The sequence below is a fragment of the Ursus maritimus genome, unplaced genomic scaffold (genome assembly GCF_017311325.1).
Source record: "Ursus maritimus isolate PB19 unplaced genomic scaffold, ASM1731132v1 scaffold_4, whole genome shotgun sequence".
Taxonomy (NCBI): Eukaryota; Metazoa; Chordata; class Mammalia; order Carnivora; family Ursidae; genus Ursus; species Ursus maritimus.
In genome coordinates this window covers 46,627,883-46,647,170 of record NW_024426552.1, presented here as the reverse complement: position 1 = coordinate 46,647,170, position 19,288 = coordinate 46,627,883, and the positions used below count along the sequence as shown (strand labels likewise).

At 38.5% G+C, this 19,288-nt stretch overlaps 1 protein-coding gene across 18 annotated transcripts in view; it reads left to right on the top strand.

The window, feature by feature from the left end:
• LOC103673262 (ABI family member 3 binding protein) overlaps positions 1 to 19,288 on the top strand; it is a 231,995-nt gene that overhangs the window by 113,631 nt on the left and 99,076 nt on the right. For 11 of the 18 annotated variants that reach the window (XM_040621162.1, XM_008702020.2, XM_008702019.2 and 8 more), the window contains exons 12-21: positions 675 to 749; positions 1,564 to 1,635; positions 2,341 to 2,415; positions 9,465 to 9,530; positions 10,666 to 10,740; positions 11,319 to 11,393; positions 12,258 to 12,332; positions 13,233 to 13,304; positions 14,096 to 14,170; positions 19,222 to 19,260. In XM_040621162.1, the coding sequence (XP_040477096.1) occupies positions 675 to 749; positions 1,564 to 1,635; positions 2,341 to 2,415; positions 9,465 to 9,530; positions 10,666 to 10,740; positions 11,319 to 11,393; positions 12,258 to 12,332; positions 13,233 to 13,304; positions 14,096 to 14,170; positions 19,222 to 19,260 (699 nt within the window). The remainder of the gene's footprint in view (positions 1 to 674; positions 750 to 1,563; positions 1,636 to 2,340; positions 2,416 to 9,464; positions 9,531 to 10,665; positions 10,741 to 11,318; positions 11,394 to 12,257; positions 12,333 to 13,232; positions 13,305 to 14,095; positions 14,171 to 19,221; positions 19,261 to 19,288) is intronic. The other 7 variants (XM_040621166.1, XM_040621168.1, XM_040621171.1 and 4 more) reach the window with 5 other exon arrangements.

Here is a 19,288-nt window from a genome sequence, read left to right as displayed (position 1 = left end):
AGTAACCCCAAAGCCTTAGTTCCCCTCTTCCTTTTATTTCCCCCCTTTACTGGCAGTTGTTAACTTTCCTATTTCTTGGACCAATTCCATTACAGAGTTAACAACATGCCTTGATCTTGGTGACTGATACTCTAAGGAGCTCTGGATGCTAGATGCTGATGACATACACCTTTTACCAGTCTCTTGGGACGTATAGAAAAAACCCAGAATGCCAGCCTTTTAACCCACAAATCTTGGAGGGGTGGGGGAAACCTGGAAGTCTTGACTCTGTCTGTGCTTTCTGTTTCAATAGGCTTCCAAGTCTATGTGCACTAAACTTGGGGAGAATCCCCAAAAGTGTCCTGCTTTTTAATAAGAACTTCATGTCATGCAAGTTAGCTGCTTCTTGGCCCAGGAGAGTCTTGCTTTGTTGTCTTCTGCTGAAGAAAAGGAGCAGCTTGTTTTGTTGTGTACTTGTGATGTTGACCCTCCGTGTCACATCATGGCCTTGGAAACGGAACCTTCACGTTTTAACAGCGATGTGAAGCTTTTCCTGGGGGAGCCAGCTAGTTCCATGAAAGGCACCAACTGGCCTGTGCACACAGTGTTATCAGCGTGCTTCACATGATTAAGTGTGAGCCGCAGCGTCAAATCCTGACTCAGGGAGTTGCTGACCGAATTCTTCTTTATTGTAGTTCTCAGCGAAAGGACCCCGGAGGCACTGCAAACTGTTCTAATACCTAGGTTTGAATTGCCACTGAGCACTCTAGGTAAAGATTATTAAACATTGCAGCTGGTTATTACCTTGGAAATTTCATGCATGCTTTAAAGAAATCCTTAGGCTAATTGATTCAAATTTTTCTCTTCATAGGAAAGAAGAGACACACAGTTTACAGAACAATAAGCCCCCCAATACCAAGCCCTTAACTGTTATAAAATATTTTACAATTTAGGATCCTGAAGAGTCTTTACGACAAATCCTTTGGGGGTTTTTCTTTTTGGTGATCGTATTTGGATATTATATTTGATTCTTTTTATTCAAAATCATTGTGTCACTGAATAAACTCTTTTCTATACTTTTTCTAAATATATTTTAACTCAATTGTTTCTCCAGACGGAGAAGATACGTTTGTTATTTTGGCAGACTGTTTCTTAGAATTTGAGTGCAATATCAAAAACTGTCGCAGTGGGGGCTTAAATATAAAGCCGTGTAATTACTGAAATTCTATTTTCCATTAGATGGACATTTTTTAGTTCAGATGTGTTTGGTGCTTGATTTGAGTTAAAATGAAATATATGTAAAGGCGCATATCCACCTGACTAAAGAAGTTCGGAAAGTAGTAAGGGTGAAAAGAACTCAAATTCCTCAAATGTAGTAGCTTGATTATAAAAAATAGAAAAAGAAGCTTTATTATAGTATCCAGCATCAAAACCACAAGCAATACTACTAACAAGACCTTACTTGACATGAGTAATTTGCCTTTTTGTGTTTGTTTTTTGTTTTTGCAAGCTTGAGATTTTGAAAAATCTTTTCTCTGTTACTTGTACCTCAGGTTATAACATTTGTTATGTGTTTCGTTGCAGCTCCGAAAAGGCTTCCAGAATTTCCTCAGGCAAACACACCCTTCCCCTTTGAGAAGCCTGAGGGCTCTCTGGGTAATAGCACCTTAAAGCTGGCCTTAAGATAAGGGTGGTGGTGGCTTAATTCTGTAGGACAAGCTTACTGGATCCTATCTTAGCAAACCGGAACTGATGAATTGCAGCAGCTCAGCCAAAGAAGGGGTTGATTTAAAAACAAACAGAAGAAAACCTGTTTGATTACATTTTCTACAAATTCAGTAACAATCATCAGTATGTTAATTTTATACAGGTTTGGGAAATGTTGAAAGTATGACACTGAACTCTGGTCTCTTCTTTTTTAAAAGATTTATTTATTTCAGAGAGAGAGAGAGAGAATTGTGCACACGCACGTTGGGCAGGGTGGGCAGGGTGGGGGAGGGGCAGAGGAAGAGCGAGAGAGAAACTCAAGCAGATGGTGCTGAGTGGGAAAACCCGAGGAGGGGCTCAATCTCAGGACCCTGAGATCAGGCTGAGCCGAAACAAAGAGTTGGGTGCTTAACCAACTGCACCACCCAGGCGCCCCCAAAGTCTGGTCTCTTTCTGATCACTAACCAAATGCTTTCTGGATAGATGCATATTGATTCCTTGATATAAAATGACTTTAGATTGGATTAGTGTGTGCTTTTTATTGCAAGCTTCTGGTAGCCACCATACCAACAACCTATTTCTGTCCCTTTCGCTTCTCCAAAAAACAAAACAAAATGAAAAAACAAAAATGAATTCCATTTCTTTTTGGTGTAGCTTCAAGTGAAAAGCCACGGATTGTGCCTACAAGAAAAACATCTGAAGATTCCACACTTCTCCCACCTCAAACTGGTAATTTCATTCTTTTTAAAAAATAGACTGGACCAACAGTATTGAATAACTTATTTTTATTTTTATAGGTTCTCTAGCTGATTATCAAAATACTTGTAGTAAATGGTAAAGCTATAAGCTATTCTTAATACTTAGAGGAATGTCATATTTTTCTCAGTGCAAAAGCAAAATGGTTTTGTATTTGTTTAAAAAATTGGTGTTTTAATGTCTGGAGAGATAATTGGAAGTGTGGCTTGAAGATGAACTGCAAATTGGCTCATGGATTTTCTAGAGACATCTTTTATGACACTGAGAACAGAAACAAGAATAACATATCGTGGGTCTGACTTAGCAGCATCAGCTTAATGTTTCCCTTGTAGATAGATCTTTGCTTTTTTTTCCAACAAAAATATCCAGTGAACATTTGAGAGCTCATTATGAGTTATTGCTAAATCCTAAAATCTGTAAGCATATTGTCATATGGAGGAAAGACCACAGGTCTTGATTCTAGTTCTGGATTTCCCATTAACAATATACTTGAGCTCTTCTCTACTGTCCTGGGTCTTAGTTTGTTATTTTGTAAACTGTGGCAGTGGGCTTTTTTCTCCTGAGAATTCTGTGTTCCACCACTAAAACTGATGACGGAGACAGCTTCTTCCTCTTAAACAGATTTCCTTACTTAAAAAGTGATCTCTTATACATCTTTTCTTTGCTGTCTAGCGGTTAACTAAAAAGAATGGTCAGCATGTGAGAATTATAAGAATACCTCAGAAACCACTTTGTGTGATTACTTCTGTGATTTTTGTTTTACTTGTTTGTATTTTAATTTTTGTGAACCTTCTAGTTGTGATGCTTTGAGTAAGTAGTATATAGTATAGAATGTAGTTGGAAGTCCATATAAGAAGTTAAGTACACTGCCATTCTGTGGTATTCTCCAGAAAGGATTCCAGCAGAGGACTGGTGTGAGAGAGTGAGAATGTGCTTTCAGAGGCATGGCATAGATTTTAGTCAAATCATTCTCTGTTACATGTGATGGGGTCAGACCTCAGCAAAAGATAAAAGGATGGCACCACATGAAGTAAGCATGTCCAGTAGAGTCTCCCCTTTCTAGTGGGGAAACACTTGACAGTTGGCTGTGGTTGTCAGCCAATCCAGAGAGGTCTCAAACTGGGTCTTTCTAAGGCTTCATTCCCCTAGTCACTGACCCTGAAACTCAAATGCAATTGCTTAATGTGGGTGCAGAAATATCTTTAACATTCCAGGTCACCTGAATCTAAAATCTGGGTTCTGAGTAGAGTTTCGTACCAAGCCATCCCACAGGCACAGCTGCACTGTGATTACAGAACAACAACTAGTCTGTGGGCCTGTGAGATGGTTTACCTGCTGCACTGTGGGTGTGCCTAGACTGACTCCCATACCATTCATGAAGATTGAGTTCTCAGTTCAAACTAGACTAGATGAACTCTTGGGTCCCTTTCATCTTTAGCTTTTGGGTTATTAACCTTGAGGGCATAGGGTCACCTAGGTTTCCCTTGAGCAGCCTATAGTTTTTTGGTGTCTATGGTTATTCAAGAGTGAAACTGACCAAAACCTTAAGGAAACGATTTATGAAATGCTAATGCCTAGGACATGAACTATATATAAACCTGAATTGAACCAGGCTTTGGGTAGTGAGGAGAATATGTTGGGAAGTGAGGTTTGTAGGGTTACAAAGAGACACAGATTGATGAGATTAAGGATCTTAATAAAGGAAAGTTGTTTCCTTTTGCCTTCAATTCCAGAAAAGGAATATTCTGGTCTTGCTCTGACAGAGTCTGAATAGTGCTAATACTAACCTGTGAACTATAGAGTGAGACAAAGCTGGGTTAATAACCCACCATTTAGCAGTTATGTGACTGTAAACAAGTGATTTAGCTTCTTAGAGCCTCAATTTCCCCATCTATAAAATGGAAATAATATATAAATTTTTTCATTGGGTTATGTCTTAGAACTAATGTGTAAAAGGAAAGGAATGTGTAAATCACTAAATCTAATTCACAGAATCACAGTACGTCAGAGGTGCCCTGTGATCCTTTCCTTAATACAATGGACTCTGTGCAGAATGCATCCTCTTCCCCCCACAGTGCCCATCCCAAACTTCCTGAATTGCTGCAGACACTCAATAGTAATAATAATACAATAGCAACAAATTACTAAAAGAAAGGAAGAAGAAGGAGGAGAGAAAATAAAAAGACTCTAAACTCGCATATATATGAGCATACCAAATGATTCTTGGGTCTTCATTTCACTTGTTTAACCATTTTTATGAAGAGGAAAGGGTATGTGCATTGTTATTTAAAGAGACCCTGCCCCCCATGGAATGGTCTGAGGTCCTATTCACCCATGGCAAGCATGGCTGTTGAATTAGAGTGGCAGCCTGAATCATTCTGTAAACTCTGAGACCCTTTCTAGGCTCAGGGAGTAAAATGATGCGTGACCAACTAGCTGTGTTTTTCCATGGGCATCAGAGATGGGACAAGCAGCATTTATGCTGCGTATGTATCATCCCTCAGCTGGGGCACACACTTGATACTACTGCCCTTTATATCCTTGGAGGGGGAAGATGGAAATCAGCTTTTTGTTTCTGGCTTCATAATGTCATCAGTGTTAAGCCTCTTTCACTTCTTTGATCATCCCCTTAAAAAGACCATCACTTAGTACCAGGAAAGATTTAAAACCTAATTAAAACAAAGAAAACGGTTTCTTTTTATAACCCAAGATGATTTCGGCATGTTTACTTTCATCCTTAGAAAACTCTGCTGCCTGTTCTTTCCCCAGTGTGTCCAGACTAACCGATTTTTCCCTCCACATGTACTGTGACTTGTTACTAAGATGACTCCTTCTTCTGACATAATTCCTTCCCCTTGAACAATAAACAGTTCTCTTTAGAGGCTTTTCCTTGACCAGAGAGTCAGAACTAAGAGTGGTCAGCTTCAATCTCTTCATTAGAATACATTTAGGGAATCCACTAATCATTTTCAGTACTTCGTAGACCTTCAGTAAATTACAATGTGCCCTTCAGCTCTCAAAATCATTGAGAGACCTGAGAGCCGAATGACCAGCACGGCCGAGGAGTGGGACACTGCTTGGAAGGTTGTGGCCGCAGGTGGTTTGCTCCGAGTGGTTGAAAAGAGATTGAACTCTATCTACATTTGACCTTACTGCCTCCCTGTGAGGTGTTGATGAGTGCAGCTCTGGCCCACCCAACTGGATGAAGCCCTAGAGAGGAGAAGAAGTGGGGATGAGTGGTAGTGTTGATGCTTTGAGAGTCGGAAAATAGGATTCAAACACAGCAGATGGTTTACAGATTCACTTCGAGATTTACAGCCTCAGCCTCTGGCTTTTGCTTCAGGAGCATTTTCTTGTAGGCACTATTTTCACAAATTTCAAGGCCAACCAGAAATGTATTTTATTTTTCCATGAACTGAGGAGAGCATTATTTATTTATTTCAATGGTACTGAGAACACTGTGGTGTTCATAAATGCTTCCCTTGTCCAGCTATTTATTGACAGTCCTGTTGTATTTTCCCATTTTTCCTTCATATATGTTTTTAAGATTCTATTTCCATGGCAGGGGATGGCCACATAAGCATATGGCAGGTAATTAATTGTGCAGAAGAGGAAGAGATCTGTGTGTACAAGTATGTGTATCATAAAATAATTAAAGGGGCCTATTCATTTCTTTTCATTTGTCCTCACCAAGAGCATAAACTACCCAGCTGTCAAACCCACTGTTACTCGTTCACTGTAATGGTCATCTCGCAGATTAACTCTGTTAATTCTATTAATTAATAGAATGATTTCTATTAATTTTATTGAGTCTACCATGTACCAGACTCTGGGGTAAAGTAAACTTGGAGTGCCTAATGAGCATGACTGATGCAATTTCTGTCCTAATGAGATCTTTCATCTAAGAATTTGTTTAAAAAGGAAAGTCTTTCCCATAGTTACCAATATTCATGGAATTTGAACAAAATAAATTGATGAATTCTTGGTAATTGGAAATGCCTTATCTGGGTGCCATCATATGTTTCCAGAGCAGTACCAGAGCATTTTTATGATAGAATTTGCATCTAATCAGTTTTTAAGAACTAAAAAATGTATAGCCAACAAAACATAATTTAACAATGGGGTTTTAGGAAGTTGTGAGCAAATGAGCAAATGGTAGTGTGCCTTATTTCATACTAATATTTTTTCTGAAAAATACAAAAATAAAATTTGGTTATGACAAGTCATTACTGTTTTTTGAAAGAAAGTTAGTAATTGCTTTTCCTAACCTTTGAATTGATCTACCTATTTTACTTGCATTAGTTTGTTTCTGCAACTTTTGGTCCCATTTATGTTCTGCCCATGCAAGAGTAGTGTGCTTAATGTCCCATGGGAGCATCTCATCCACTGAAGTAAACATTGGTGATAGCAGATGTTTGCCTCTAAACAATCATGCATCGTAGCGTGTAGAGTGTCTAACAAATAGAAGGCTTTGCTTTGAACTCTTAGCTATCACTTTCATACTGGAGTAGCCGTTGAAAAAGCCAGCGATGTCTAACCATTTCACACATTTTGCTCTGGTATAGAAATACTCCAGAATTTTGTAAAGAAATCAAGAGCTGTTGATTTTTAGGGAACTTCATTTTTGACACTGTTCTCTCCTCTGACATCTATTACTTCAAAGTCAAGAAAGCATGTTTAACCCATGAGTCAAGAGAGGTGGTGGTGTGTCTCTCAAAGCTGCCCAAACAACATAAAACTGCTAGCAAGTGGTGTTTGTGAGTTGTTCGCCCTCTTGTTCTTAACTTCCTCAACTCTCTCAGAAACTCCAGAAGTAGAAATAGCAGAGACCAAGCCTCCTAGCAGATGTGTTATTTTAATCTTAAGTATATTTGAGAAAATGTTTGGAAGTTAGAGGTCCCTGACATTCGGGAACTTCCCAACATGAGCCACCGTAGCCATTGGATAGTGGATGCAGGGCTTCTTTCTCCAGGATATGCCTTCTAGGAATAACATGAGGGAAGATGGCAGCTGGTCTTGGAACCTCCAGGATAAAAATAGGAAGAAGGTAAATAAATATCTCTTGGGACAACAAGTACAGAATCTAGGAAAGCTGGTTCAGTGTTACCAGATAGAAGGGAAATGTGGGACGGTAACAGATAGTTGTGGCATTTTTCAAAAGCAAGCAGCAATATAAATAAAAGCCAAACTATTTATTCATAATTTCTGGTATGAGAAGTTTAAGTTGGTAAAGTTTTCCTAAGTTGTTTAGAATCAGAGCTGACTCTGCTAGATCCATGACTTGAAATAGGCTTAAAGCAAGCCTCGGATCAGCAACTGCCAACATTTTTTTTTTTTATTTTAATGATTTTTTATTATATTATGTTAGTCACCATACAGTACATCCCCGGTTTCCGATGTAAGCCTCGATGATTCATTAGTTGTGTATAACCTGCCAACATTTTTGTACTTTAAAAGGTCAATCATTCTTGGGGTGCCTGGGCAACTCAGTCAGCTAAATGTCTGCCTTGGGCTCAGGTCATGATCCTGGGGTCCTGGAGAGCATGCTTCTCCCTCTCCTTCTGTACTGCCCCCCCCCTCCGTTCATGCACACGCGCTCTCTCTCTCTCTCTCTCTCCCTCAAAAAATAAAGAAAATCGTTTTTAAAAAGGTTATTCATTCTTATCTGACCCTTTAAAATTGTAGCTAGGCTCAAGACAACTTTGCATTACAATGTAATGGATCTTCTCTTAGAACATTTGCATGGCTCATAACGTTCTGTTTTTGAAGATTTTGCAAAGCAGTAGATTGCCCTTCACAAATTGAAATCTATATCCTGCTGCTTTCCTGTGTGGTGCGGTATAGACTGCCTCTCTGTGTCCCAGAATGTGTCCCACGGTGCGATATTACCTTTCTTAGATCTTCAACTAGCACTGGTTCAAAGTCGCTACAGTGTCACTGAATACAAGTAACTGCTGAGGAAATTTTCCTGTGAATTCCTGCCTTTTTAGTTTATTTTTGTACAGCCATTTTGAATGGGTGAGGAAAGTAACATCTACCTCATAACAATTAATGCTTTCTCTACACCTCTCATTACCATAGGGACAGCTCTTTGTGCCAAAAAGAGAACATTTTTATTTTGATGCTGTTCTTGCTTGCAGATTCAACTCTTATGTGGACATGTAATTTATCCCTGTGTTAAAAGCAATCGTTATTTTTAAGGTCACCCTGCTTTGTTTATTTTATGTAGTATATGAAATTGATCCTAAAACCCACCTAGACTGTAGAAGGGCCACAAGGAATATAGAGAGAAAGCTGCTTCCAGGTAAAGAGGCAGGAGGTGTGGTACAAGAGGAGGGCACTGGTCTTAAGTCAGCTCTTCCTGTTAATGGGATGGAAAATATGCTACACTTGACGATCCCAGTGTGGGACCACTGGCGAACGTCTTCCCCGCTGTGAATCTCAACTTCATTGTCTAGAAAACGGAGATATCATCCCATTATCTGGGAAATGGCGCTGATGTCTACCTCACTTGTTTCTCGGGGATGTTGAGAGGGCTAAATAAGCCAATAGATGAGAAAGTGTTGTGCAAACTGAAAAGTGCAGATTGCATGATGGTAACTTTTACTAGGTACGAAGACTAAGCAGTAGACCCGGTGCACAGAGCTTCAATGTGACTGCTCTTCCTTCTTTGGAAATCTCTCCTCACATTGCTTCTGACTCATATATGTTTATACTCTTCGAAGCTCTTTGATTTAGAGCTGGCACCACTTCATCGTAAATATATAGCGCTGCGTGCACATCCGCCTCCAAGCCAGTGTCGCAGCTCGCTATAGGAAAGCCTGTAGTTCAGGGCAAGAAAGACCAGAGGCAAGTCTGAGTGATGGCTTGCACGTTACTGACAAGACCAGTAGCCCGGAGCCAACGCTCTCTAGCACCTACATAAGACTCTCTTGTAACCAGCATTAGATGATGTCATGAAATCTTTTAACATTAGTCAAAATTAACATCTTCTCTTTTGTTTTACCTTTTCTTTTTAAAAGCAACTTACGATGTTTTCTCAAGTCCTGCGACATCAGATGAGCCTGAAATGTCAGAACCCCACACAGGTATATCCAGCTTCTCAAGGCTTTCTTTGGATGCCCGATAATTCTGACAGCACTGCAGCTAGTTCTCGCGTTAATTTTTGCAGAGTGAGAAAGTGCACTCGTTAGAGCTCTGCAGGAGAGAAACGGTGGTGTGTGTCAGGGACGCGAATGCTCCCCAGTTCCCTGTTGAGCGATTATTTGTCTATATCGCTCAATAATAAGCTCTGCCACACGTGGGAGATGCAGATAGTTGTGGTTGCCACTGAGCCAAAGTGCTGTAACGGCCTAGTGCTCTCTTATCAATACCATTCTAAGAAGGTTTTAGAGTCTCAGATTTCTGTAGAGCAGTAGTTCTCCAGTGGGGATGACTTTCCTCTAGGCATTGGGCAGTGGCTAGAGACATTTTTGATTGTCACAGCTGGGGAAGGTGGTACTGACACCTAGTGGGTAGAGACCAGGGATACTACCAAACCTCTGCAAATATACAGGACAGTCCCCCTCCCCCCAACAAGGAATTATCTGGCTCGAAATGGCAATGGTGCTGAGGTGAGAAATCCTGCTCTAGAGCCATCGTGTCACTCACTTGTCTAGAAATTCCGTTGGGTCTAAACTGTAACAGTCACTTACAGATCCTTCTACAAAAGACGTTGACTCATCTAATAGTTCCTTTTCGCAAGTGTTTTTAAAGCATCTGCTAAACTAGGTACTGAGAGATTCGGAGTAAATATGACTGGTCTCTGCTAGACATGGATATATATCTGATATTTTTTGTATATTTAGCTTTATCTCAGCATTATTTGTGCCATGATAAAGGCAAATAATTTTAAATAGAAAATAAGGGGAAAAAATGAAATAGAATGCTGAGTGCGTTCAGCTACTAGTTAAGAAAGGCGAGGAACCAGAAAAACCACTTGAAAACAAGTTGAATATGTGCAATATTGTTTTTGTCATGGTTTTTAATGTTTAAAGTACGTATGTTTTTAAAAGAGCATACGTCTTCAGCTCTTAATGAACCACTAGTTTAAAAATGTTGGTCAGTTCTCTTTCAAGTTTCCTTGATACTTTTCCCCATATGAGGCATAATTTATTACTCATGAATTTGTATTTTATTCTTGGGGCCTTCTGCTTTTATAAATGTTGACATTTATTCCAACAGCAACAAGTGATCCGTTTCTGGATTCTGTCCCACCTAAAACTTCTAGAACTCTTGAACAGCCAAGGGCAACACTGGGTAATGTTTTTAACAGAAAAATCCTACTTTGTTTTCCATCAAAAGAAAATCCATGTGAATGCCATTCTTCCAAATGACCATTTCATTCCATCACCTCTAATCATTTATTTCGTTCTTACTTCTGAATGTAAATATTTTTTTCCTGTAATACAGGCATCTTATGGTCCATTTTGGGCGTTCTCTCTCTCTCTCTCTCTCTCTCCCTCTCTCTCTCTCTCTTTTTGAACTGTAATAGATGATCATTTTTTCAATCCTTAAAGGAATGAAAGCTTTGAAAACTGCATGGACCTCTTCACCACCCATATCATCCCATCTCATTCACATGTTTGTGGCTTGTATGCCTCTCCTCCATGCATTGAGCCTGCCCGGAGGCAGCCACTGAACAATTATCATTCTGACCTTTTCTCTTCTTTACATCATGATTTCATCCACCAGCTTTCAAGACTACATGCATTTTTCATTCTTAATCACATACGTGTAGCATGTGCTCTGTAATACCATCTAAAAGCATGTTAAAACTCCTAAAATACCTCATTTTAACTGGAATTACTTGGTGGGTGGGGTGTTTGTGTTTTCAGCTCCAAGTGAAACACCATTTGTTCCTCCAAAACTGGAAATCTTTACCAGTCCTGAAATGCCACCTACAATACCTGGTAACTAATGACATTTTTATAATTGTGTACTTTGAAAGAACAGATAAAGTGACAAGAAAAGACTCAATTTTGTTGGAGAGCCAGAACATTTTCAATAGCAAATATTTCCCTTCATTCTCTACCATGAAATTCTTCCAAGAACTGGGTTATCTGTCATACTTTGCCTTGTGATAATTCTCAAAGAATTTCCATAATCTTGGTGTCCATATATTTAAAGAATTATTTTCTTTCTGTAATCCTTTCAACTTTTCTTACCAGAGAATTGCAGTGGAATTACAGATGATAATTATTTTGGAATATATTCCTTTCTATGTAGCACAATTAGATACCACCTGGTCAGAGTATTTTTCTCAAAGTAGTCTAAATGTGAAGAGCACCAAGTTGGTTCTGCAATGAGGAAAGATGGGTAAGAGAAGAGACACAGCCTAGATTCTGTAATACAAAATTACTTGAATAATGAAGTTCATTAACTCCTGCAGAGGCTGGTCATGAGCTACAGAGTTACAGTGGTTCTGAACTTCCATTCTCTAAATCCCAAATATTTGTACTTTCCCCTGTTGTTTGGTAAATTTTCTTTTGAGTTCTTAACTCTACCTTGTGTTCTTAAATCCCTCAAGAGTGCCCACTTCTCCGTATATTTATCTCAACAATGTACCTTCGGTTTTTAGATAGATACTTAATTCATTTTGGCCCGAACACATTTATTGAGCACTTGCTATGTATAAAGCACAGTGCTGGGCATTCCGGGGATACAAAGAAATGAAAAGTAGTTCTTGTGTTCAGGAAGTTTACAAATTAACAGTTATAACCTGATTGGCCCCTGCAGCATATTAGTTATCAAAGCTATCTGAAATCTTCTTTCAGCTGCCCAGCAAACTACATCTATCCCTTCTACACCTAAACGACGCATCAGGCCCAAAACACCAAGGACCAAACCTGGTAAATAACTGCCTCTTTAACCTCTCAGGATATTTAATTCCAAATAGAGAATGTCCATCTCCCTATCATAAAAAGAGGTAATATTATTCTATAGATCAAAGTTTCTTTATAAAATATGGAATTAACTGAAGATGAATAATTCAAAATAACAGAAATAAGACTTTATTGAAAATTATGTCAGTGATGTTCTTGCATGTGAATTTTGGTATAAGCCCAGAAATGGGTCCTCATGTCACACAGTGTTATTAAGATATGTAGTGAAATTCATTTCCTTGGTGTGAATGTCTGTTGAGGTGTTTATTAGGCTGACTGTTCTTGTTTTGGGTGCCTGCTGTGTTTTCAGCTCTGAACAGGGGCAGTGGCTCACGGGAGAGACCATGACTCCCTCTGTCCAATTGCTTATAATCTTAGAAAGGTCATACGGCATAAAGAATAGATCAACATAAAACTATACAATCTGCTTAAGAGACTATAACACTTGTGGGGAAGCTCAGGAAAAAGAAGGAGTTGAGGATGTCAGTTTCAAAATATGTGTAGGGTTCAGACAAATTGGAAGGAGGAGGGAACGACAGAAACATACATGATGGCACAGAATTCGCATGGTACAGCTAGCTTCTTTGGAGGTAATATTTTTCATTGTCAAATAATACGCTCAGAATCGTGCTCCACAAATCAAGTTTTGCTTATCCCATGGTAGAATAAATACAATTTTTCATAGCCTTAACTACTATGACTGAACTTACAAATTATTTTCTAAAACTTGTACTCACTGCATTTGTAAACACTGACAGCTGCATATGGCAGGATTCCAAAAGGGTCATTCCGTTCTTCTTGGGACGATATCTTTTTATTGTCTCTAGGATATCTTACCTTTTTTTTTTTTTTCCTTTCCATCACCAGAAAGAACCACAAGTCCTGGGACAATTACACCTAAAATTCCTAAAAGCCCTGAACCTACACGGACAACACTGGGTAATGATATGTCCTTGGGAGATGTGTTACTTCATTTGACCGTGAAAATCCTTAGCTTTGTAATGTCTCAGTCTCTGTTCTCATTGGATCGTTTTAGCAATACTGAGAATCTCTGAGTTTGGCAGCTCGGTAGCTTCCGTGGTTTTTGATAGTTGGCCGCACAGTCAGTGCATCTGAACTCAGCATTCAGGTATCATCCTGTACCTTGCACGCTGGCAACCCACTGCTGCCTCCACGTCTTGCTTCAGTCAGTGTGTGTGCAGTGGAGTCTCAAACACAGTCCTCCATTTTTTTCTGAGGGAGGCCCACAAATTCAACTTCAGGCTTCCTTTGGGAGAACAGTATTCTATTATGATATTAGAATTTCTTCATACTGTAGATGATGGCATTATACCTCTCAGTGACTCTTCATTTTAAGAGCTGCCTTTTTCTAGTGCTTAAAGATGTGGGTGTGGCTGAGAAATGTGAAGTGAGGGCAAAATGATTATTCTGATTTTTAAAAAAATAATGGATTAGAATAATTTTCTTTGTGTAGCTATTGTGGCTATTTGTAGCAATGCTATTTCTGTTAGTTCAAATACACTCTTGAAATGTTTTTCCAAACCAGATGAAAATTTATCACCATATTTCCATTAAATGCTGGTCTGTGAAATAGTCTTTCAATGGAATATTTCCAAAAACCTTCCAAGATGATGCGTTCATTCCACTTAGAGTATAGGTTTTCCTTTTGTGGTTTTAGACACTGAAATGCTTAAATGTTGATTTGTTGATTATTTTCTTTACTTTTCCAGCTCCCAGCAAAACACAATTTATTTCTTTGAAACCTAAAATTCCTCTCACCCCAGAAGGGACACCCACCAAACCTGGTAATTACCCTGAACTTTTTTTTTTTTTTAATTCCAAAAGTAGGGTTGAAAAATTATTTCATGCCACTCTTTGGAGCAAGGACTTCTGATTTGTATTTTGTTATTTGATACAATTTTTCCATGTAAAGTGCAAAAATGCAATGAAATGTTCTCATTATAAACAGCCCCTCTGATGCTATCACAGCGTTGCTCTGAGCCGTTGGGTGGATCATTCTGTTCGTGACCATCACAGAGAAAATACAGACACGGAGGGATGGGAATGATTGAGGACTCCCTTGTCTAGGACTACGAAATAGTTTCCAATACCAAAATGGACTGGAATTCTGATCACACTGAACAACAGCTTTTCAGCCTGAAAAGGGGAAGTGTTTCCATCCCCTAAAAACTCTGCCCTTGTTTTAGGGCTTCTCAGTTCTCCAGCGGCAAGATTAGAAAGGGTCGGATTTTCCTAATGCTCCATGACTTCTTTCTGAAATGAAGCTGATTTCTGAACACTGACTTTTGTTTACTTCTCAGGAGATAATAACGATGTTTTGCTGAAGAAAAGAAGGCTCTTTTGCAGGGAGAGATTATTTCATTTATGTAATTAAAAACAGAGACAATCCCCTGCATAAGGTGGCAGGGCATATTGAATGACCAAAATTTCATTTTTTTCTATCTATCCAGAATCTATACAGCAGTTTAAATGTTGACTTCTAAGTATCCCCTTATATACAGGAACTCTGTCAGTACAAATCATTTTCATCCAAATTTTAAACCCTTATCTCCAGGGTTTTTCTCACTATCATGTCCTCTGGATTTTTCATTAATGGGTGTTTACAAAGTAGGATCATTAAAACAAAAGATTTTCTACTTAAATGGGCATGATTTTTTTTTTTTTTTGCAGTGAAACGGGTAAGGAAGAAAAATGTAACTGTTCAGAAAAAGAATTCTCAGGACTCCCTTTAAAGAGGTCGTGAGATTTCCAGGTGTAAGTGTCAGACTGGAGGAAATGAGGGATTAGGCAAAGGGAGTGTAGTGGATGCTGTGGCCACGGGTGAGGTCTCCAAGTCAGAGAAATGGAATGAAGTGCTCTTACTCAGAGGGGTTATTTGGAGAAAGAAGCATAACTAATGAAACTCAAGAGCCCTAACAGTTTAAATCAAAGAACTTGACAGCTATATGAGAGAAGGGTTTAAGGTACACTTATTTAAAACTCATGCTTAGAGGGCTTTGGAATAAGGTAATAACTATTATGCTTATGCTGTACTTTGAAGAGAGGGCTATTACCAAGCAGGTTGCGAAATATTACCGTATGTTTAGACCATCAAATTTCAATAAATGTCCCTCCAATCTAAGTATTTCTGTTATTACAAGATAAAATTTGAAAGTAGAAAAAAAAAGTCTTCAGATATTCTGAACAGTTTAAACATGATTAGTTACATTAGGAATTTCTTTGGTTTCTAAAGAGAGGTTTAGAAGAAATTCATTCATACGAATAAGGGGAGAGGATGTATTCTTATTCTAAGCTGTTCGAGCAAAGAGACTTCTAATTTGATCTTTTAACATGTGGCAACTTATTTGGAAGCTGGTAAATTTATATTCCTCTGATTTCTACCTTCTGATCACCTAAGAATAGCCACGCTTTTCCCCCTCGCATCAGGTATTAGGACTTGACTTCAGAATCTGTGCCCGAATTACACCAACTCATGTTGCCCTCCTGTGGTCTGAGGCAACACAGAGTAACAGATCTCTGCAGACCAGTGCTTGGAGTCTAGATTTTTAAAATGTATTTATTTTTACTTTAAGGCAGGCCACTATTATAGCTCTGCAGAAGATTTCTGTTGCTAGCCAAGGTTCAGGAGAGCAAATAAATGACCAAAAGCTTTTTCTTATTTGAGTGCTTCACTGCTTTCCCCAGCCCCCTCCTCACACGCTGCTGCTATTTTTCCATCTCACTTTCCATGCAGATTGCTTTTCCTTTGGTTTTCCTTTGTGGTTAAACTAACGAGTAAAAACCCACATTGGGTTTGGCTTGTTTTATAAGCATAATCCACTGCTTTCTTGAAAATCCCACCATCTACCACGTCCCAATTTGTCTGCCTCATCCAATGAGAATTGCTTCATTCATAGTTCATCTTTAAGGTGGTAGTGACATTCAGCTCTTCAGGCTTTTAACAGACTAGGAAAAAAAAAAAAAGAGACCTCCAATTATAGGTGTTTTTTTTACACAGTTCTCTGACTCAGTGGATAGAATTGTAAATTGTTCTCGTTGCTAGTCACAGATCTGTGAGCCAGGTGTATTTTTCTTTCGTGCTGAGGTGAGTGGGGTAGTTATTTGCATGCCGCTTAGTATTTTTATTCCTTTATCCATAATACCTTAAAATTATAAAATAGAGGAAATCTTGTCAGAAAATGTATTTGCTTTTAATAAACCCTGACTTTAGTATTTCTCTGTACAGGTGAATTGGAAGCTTAACTGCTGGATGAGGCTCCATGCCTATTTGGTCTCCGTTTCAGTCAGGAACTCAAAAATGCAGATTTTTCTTTATAAAATTCCTAAGACCACATTCTTTAATCTTTGTAAATTCTAAAAGATGTTACAGGTAGCACATTTTACTTTTTCACAGTTTTAGAAGGAAACTTGGTAGAAATTAAGACATAAATTACAGCCTCAAAATTTCAAAAAGAATTTTTCTTTGCTGTTTTCAGATACGGACTTTTTTGATAGTTATTATATTTAATGTATTGACCCTATGTCCTGTGGAATCTGAGACACCCAGGCTCCTCCTACCCTCTCTCTCTCTTTCTCTTTCTCTCTTACACACACACACACACACACACACACACACACACGATTTTTGCCTTGGTATGTGTACTTCAATCTGATATATCACTTTGGCTTTGCCATTTATCTGTTTTAATCTATTTCTGGATAAATTCTTGAGAAATTAAAAAAAATCTTCTGGCCACAGACATGCTAATGAACAATGCCACCTTTCAGTGACACCTTGTACCTGTTACACATTGCTTCCAGAATAAATGAAAATTCTCTACCTGCAATATTTGTTGGTATATTTTCTATTTTTTAGATACTAAAGAGTCTCAACTTACTTCCCCAAATCTTTCCACAGCCCCTAGTCCAGAAACATCATCCTGGTAAATGTAGTATAAAAACTATGTGACAAAATGATTAAGTTGTTTTAAGCTGATTGGTGGGTGCCGTTTTAATTAACTTCTTTCTGTAAGAAAAAAACAGCAAAAAATCTTCACTTTTTCTTCTGTTTCAAAAATTGGGTTCCTTTTTTATTTTCTTCTTGAAAGAAAAGACTTCTTTTTGTTCTGTAGAATAAGAAATCTATTAGATGGTCTTTTTAAAAGCCCAAACAGATATTATAACCTAACTGTTTTCAGCACGAAGTATCATTTACTTACTGCCAATTTGAAAAACATTGGAAGGATTGTTATCTTTCAGAATATTTAGTAATAATATTTAAATAATATTGTTATTTAATTTGTTCAGTGTTCGATGAGATCTGAGATTACTGTTTAACTTCTTTGATTTGCTAACCAGAATGAACTAAATTTCATATGTTAACCAATTTGTTCACCAGCAATAAATGCTAGTAAGTATGAGGAATACCAGATGAACCCTTGAGGCCCTTTTTACCTTTTTAGACCATATATTCGATTCCTGTGTGTGTGTGTGTGTGTGTGTGTGTGTGTGTGTGTGTGAGTGAAAGAGTACTGGCTGAAAATCATCCAAAGCTAACACATCTCAGACCTGGTTATAGATCCGATGGGTCTGTTGCCTCTTCCCACTTCCTTGGATGAACCTGACTATCCTACATGAAAACAAGATGGCAGGTGATGGGAGGCTCTGGCCAACCTTGGAGAGGCTACCCTGACCTCCCCTTAAATCAGTATTTCCTCAGGCACTAGGAGGAATCTTCAGAATATTGGGTAGTGGAGAAAATAGCTAAAAATCAACAAAAAATGGAATTCTCAATTCTTACTTTTGTTGTGGTTTGTGGAAAGGATGTGGGGTGATTGATCTTTAGTGTAATAAGCCATAGAACCTGATTGTTCACCAGTGAGAGAACAGCTTTTAGAGTAAAGGACGTTTACTTTCTGTCTCAACTGGTGATCTTCAGCATGGCCTTTGATAATTGTTTTATTGCAGCCCCAGAACCTCAGACTCTACCATCATCACAGTCAGCTCTAGGTAATGAAGTTTCCTTTAATAAGTGAGAAGGAAACTTCTTCCCTTAGCACCCTTTATGTTCAATTTTGTCCTTAGCTTGAGCTCTCTTTAAAACTTTCTTAATTGTCCTTCAGAACTTTATTTCAGCCATTGTGGTCAGAAGATACACTCTTGCCTTGTGCTGAACTAAGCGGAGGCTCTGAAAGCCCTACTGATTTCGATCGGACACGTTCTGTGTCGCCCTCCTTGCCTTTGAGCACTGAGTCCTGAGCTTGATTTAACCTAGTTGTTTCCAGTGCAGGACTTTGGCTTCCCTCTTTTTGTAGACTTTTTGTATTTTCACATTCAGAGGTGTTTATCTTACTTTCAAAACTCTAACATTTGTAGATTTTCTTGAAAAGTAGTAGGATCTTTTCAGATCTAGATATCCTGATGTGTCACTAGGCAATTCATTAAGAGAAATAGAAAACTAACCCCAATATTTATAGCTTCTTTTTCTTCAACAGAGCAAAGAATGTGCTCTGCTGCTGCATCTCAGCCAGTTACCCGTATTTTCCTTCATAACACAAACTGTTGGCCACTGTATTGCATTCATGTCTTCCAAATGAGAATCATGCCTTTGTTTGTTTGTTTTTTCCATTTCTCCTTCCAAACTTAATGGACAGGACTACATTTTTGTTCATTTCGTCTAAAAACACAGGAATCTATTTAAATTAAAAAGGGCTATCTCACATGGATAAAAGCTTCACCATTTATATATAATTGCTCAACTTTGTAATTAGAAATCAAGGAGTTTTCATATCTAAATAGGTTTTATCACTTCTCCTTTGATTTTGACTCCTTCCTGATGGTTTTCATGCACTCTTAGGACCTGGAACTCTGGAAACCAAACCTTCGACAACATTAGGTAATGCAGGTATTGAGTGAGTGAGCTT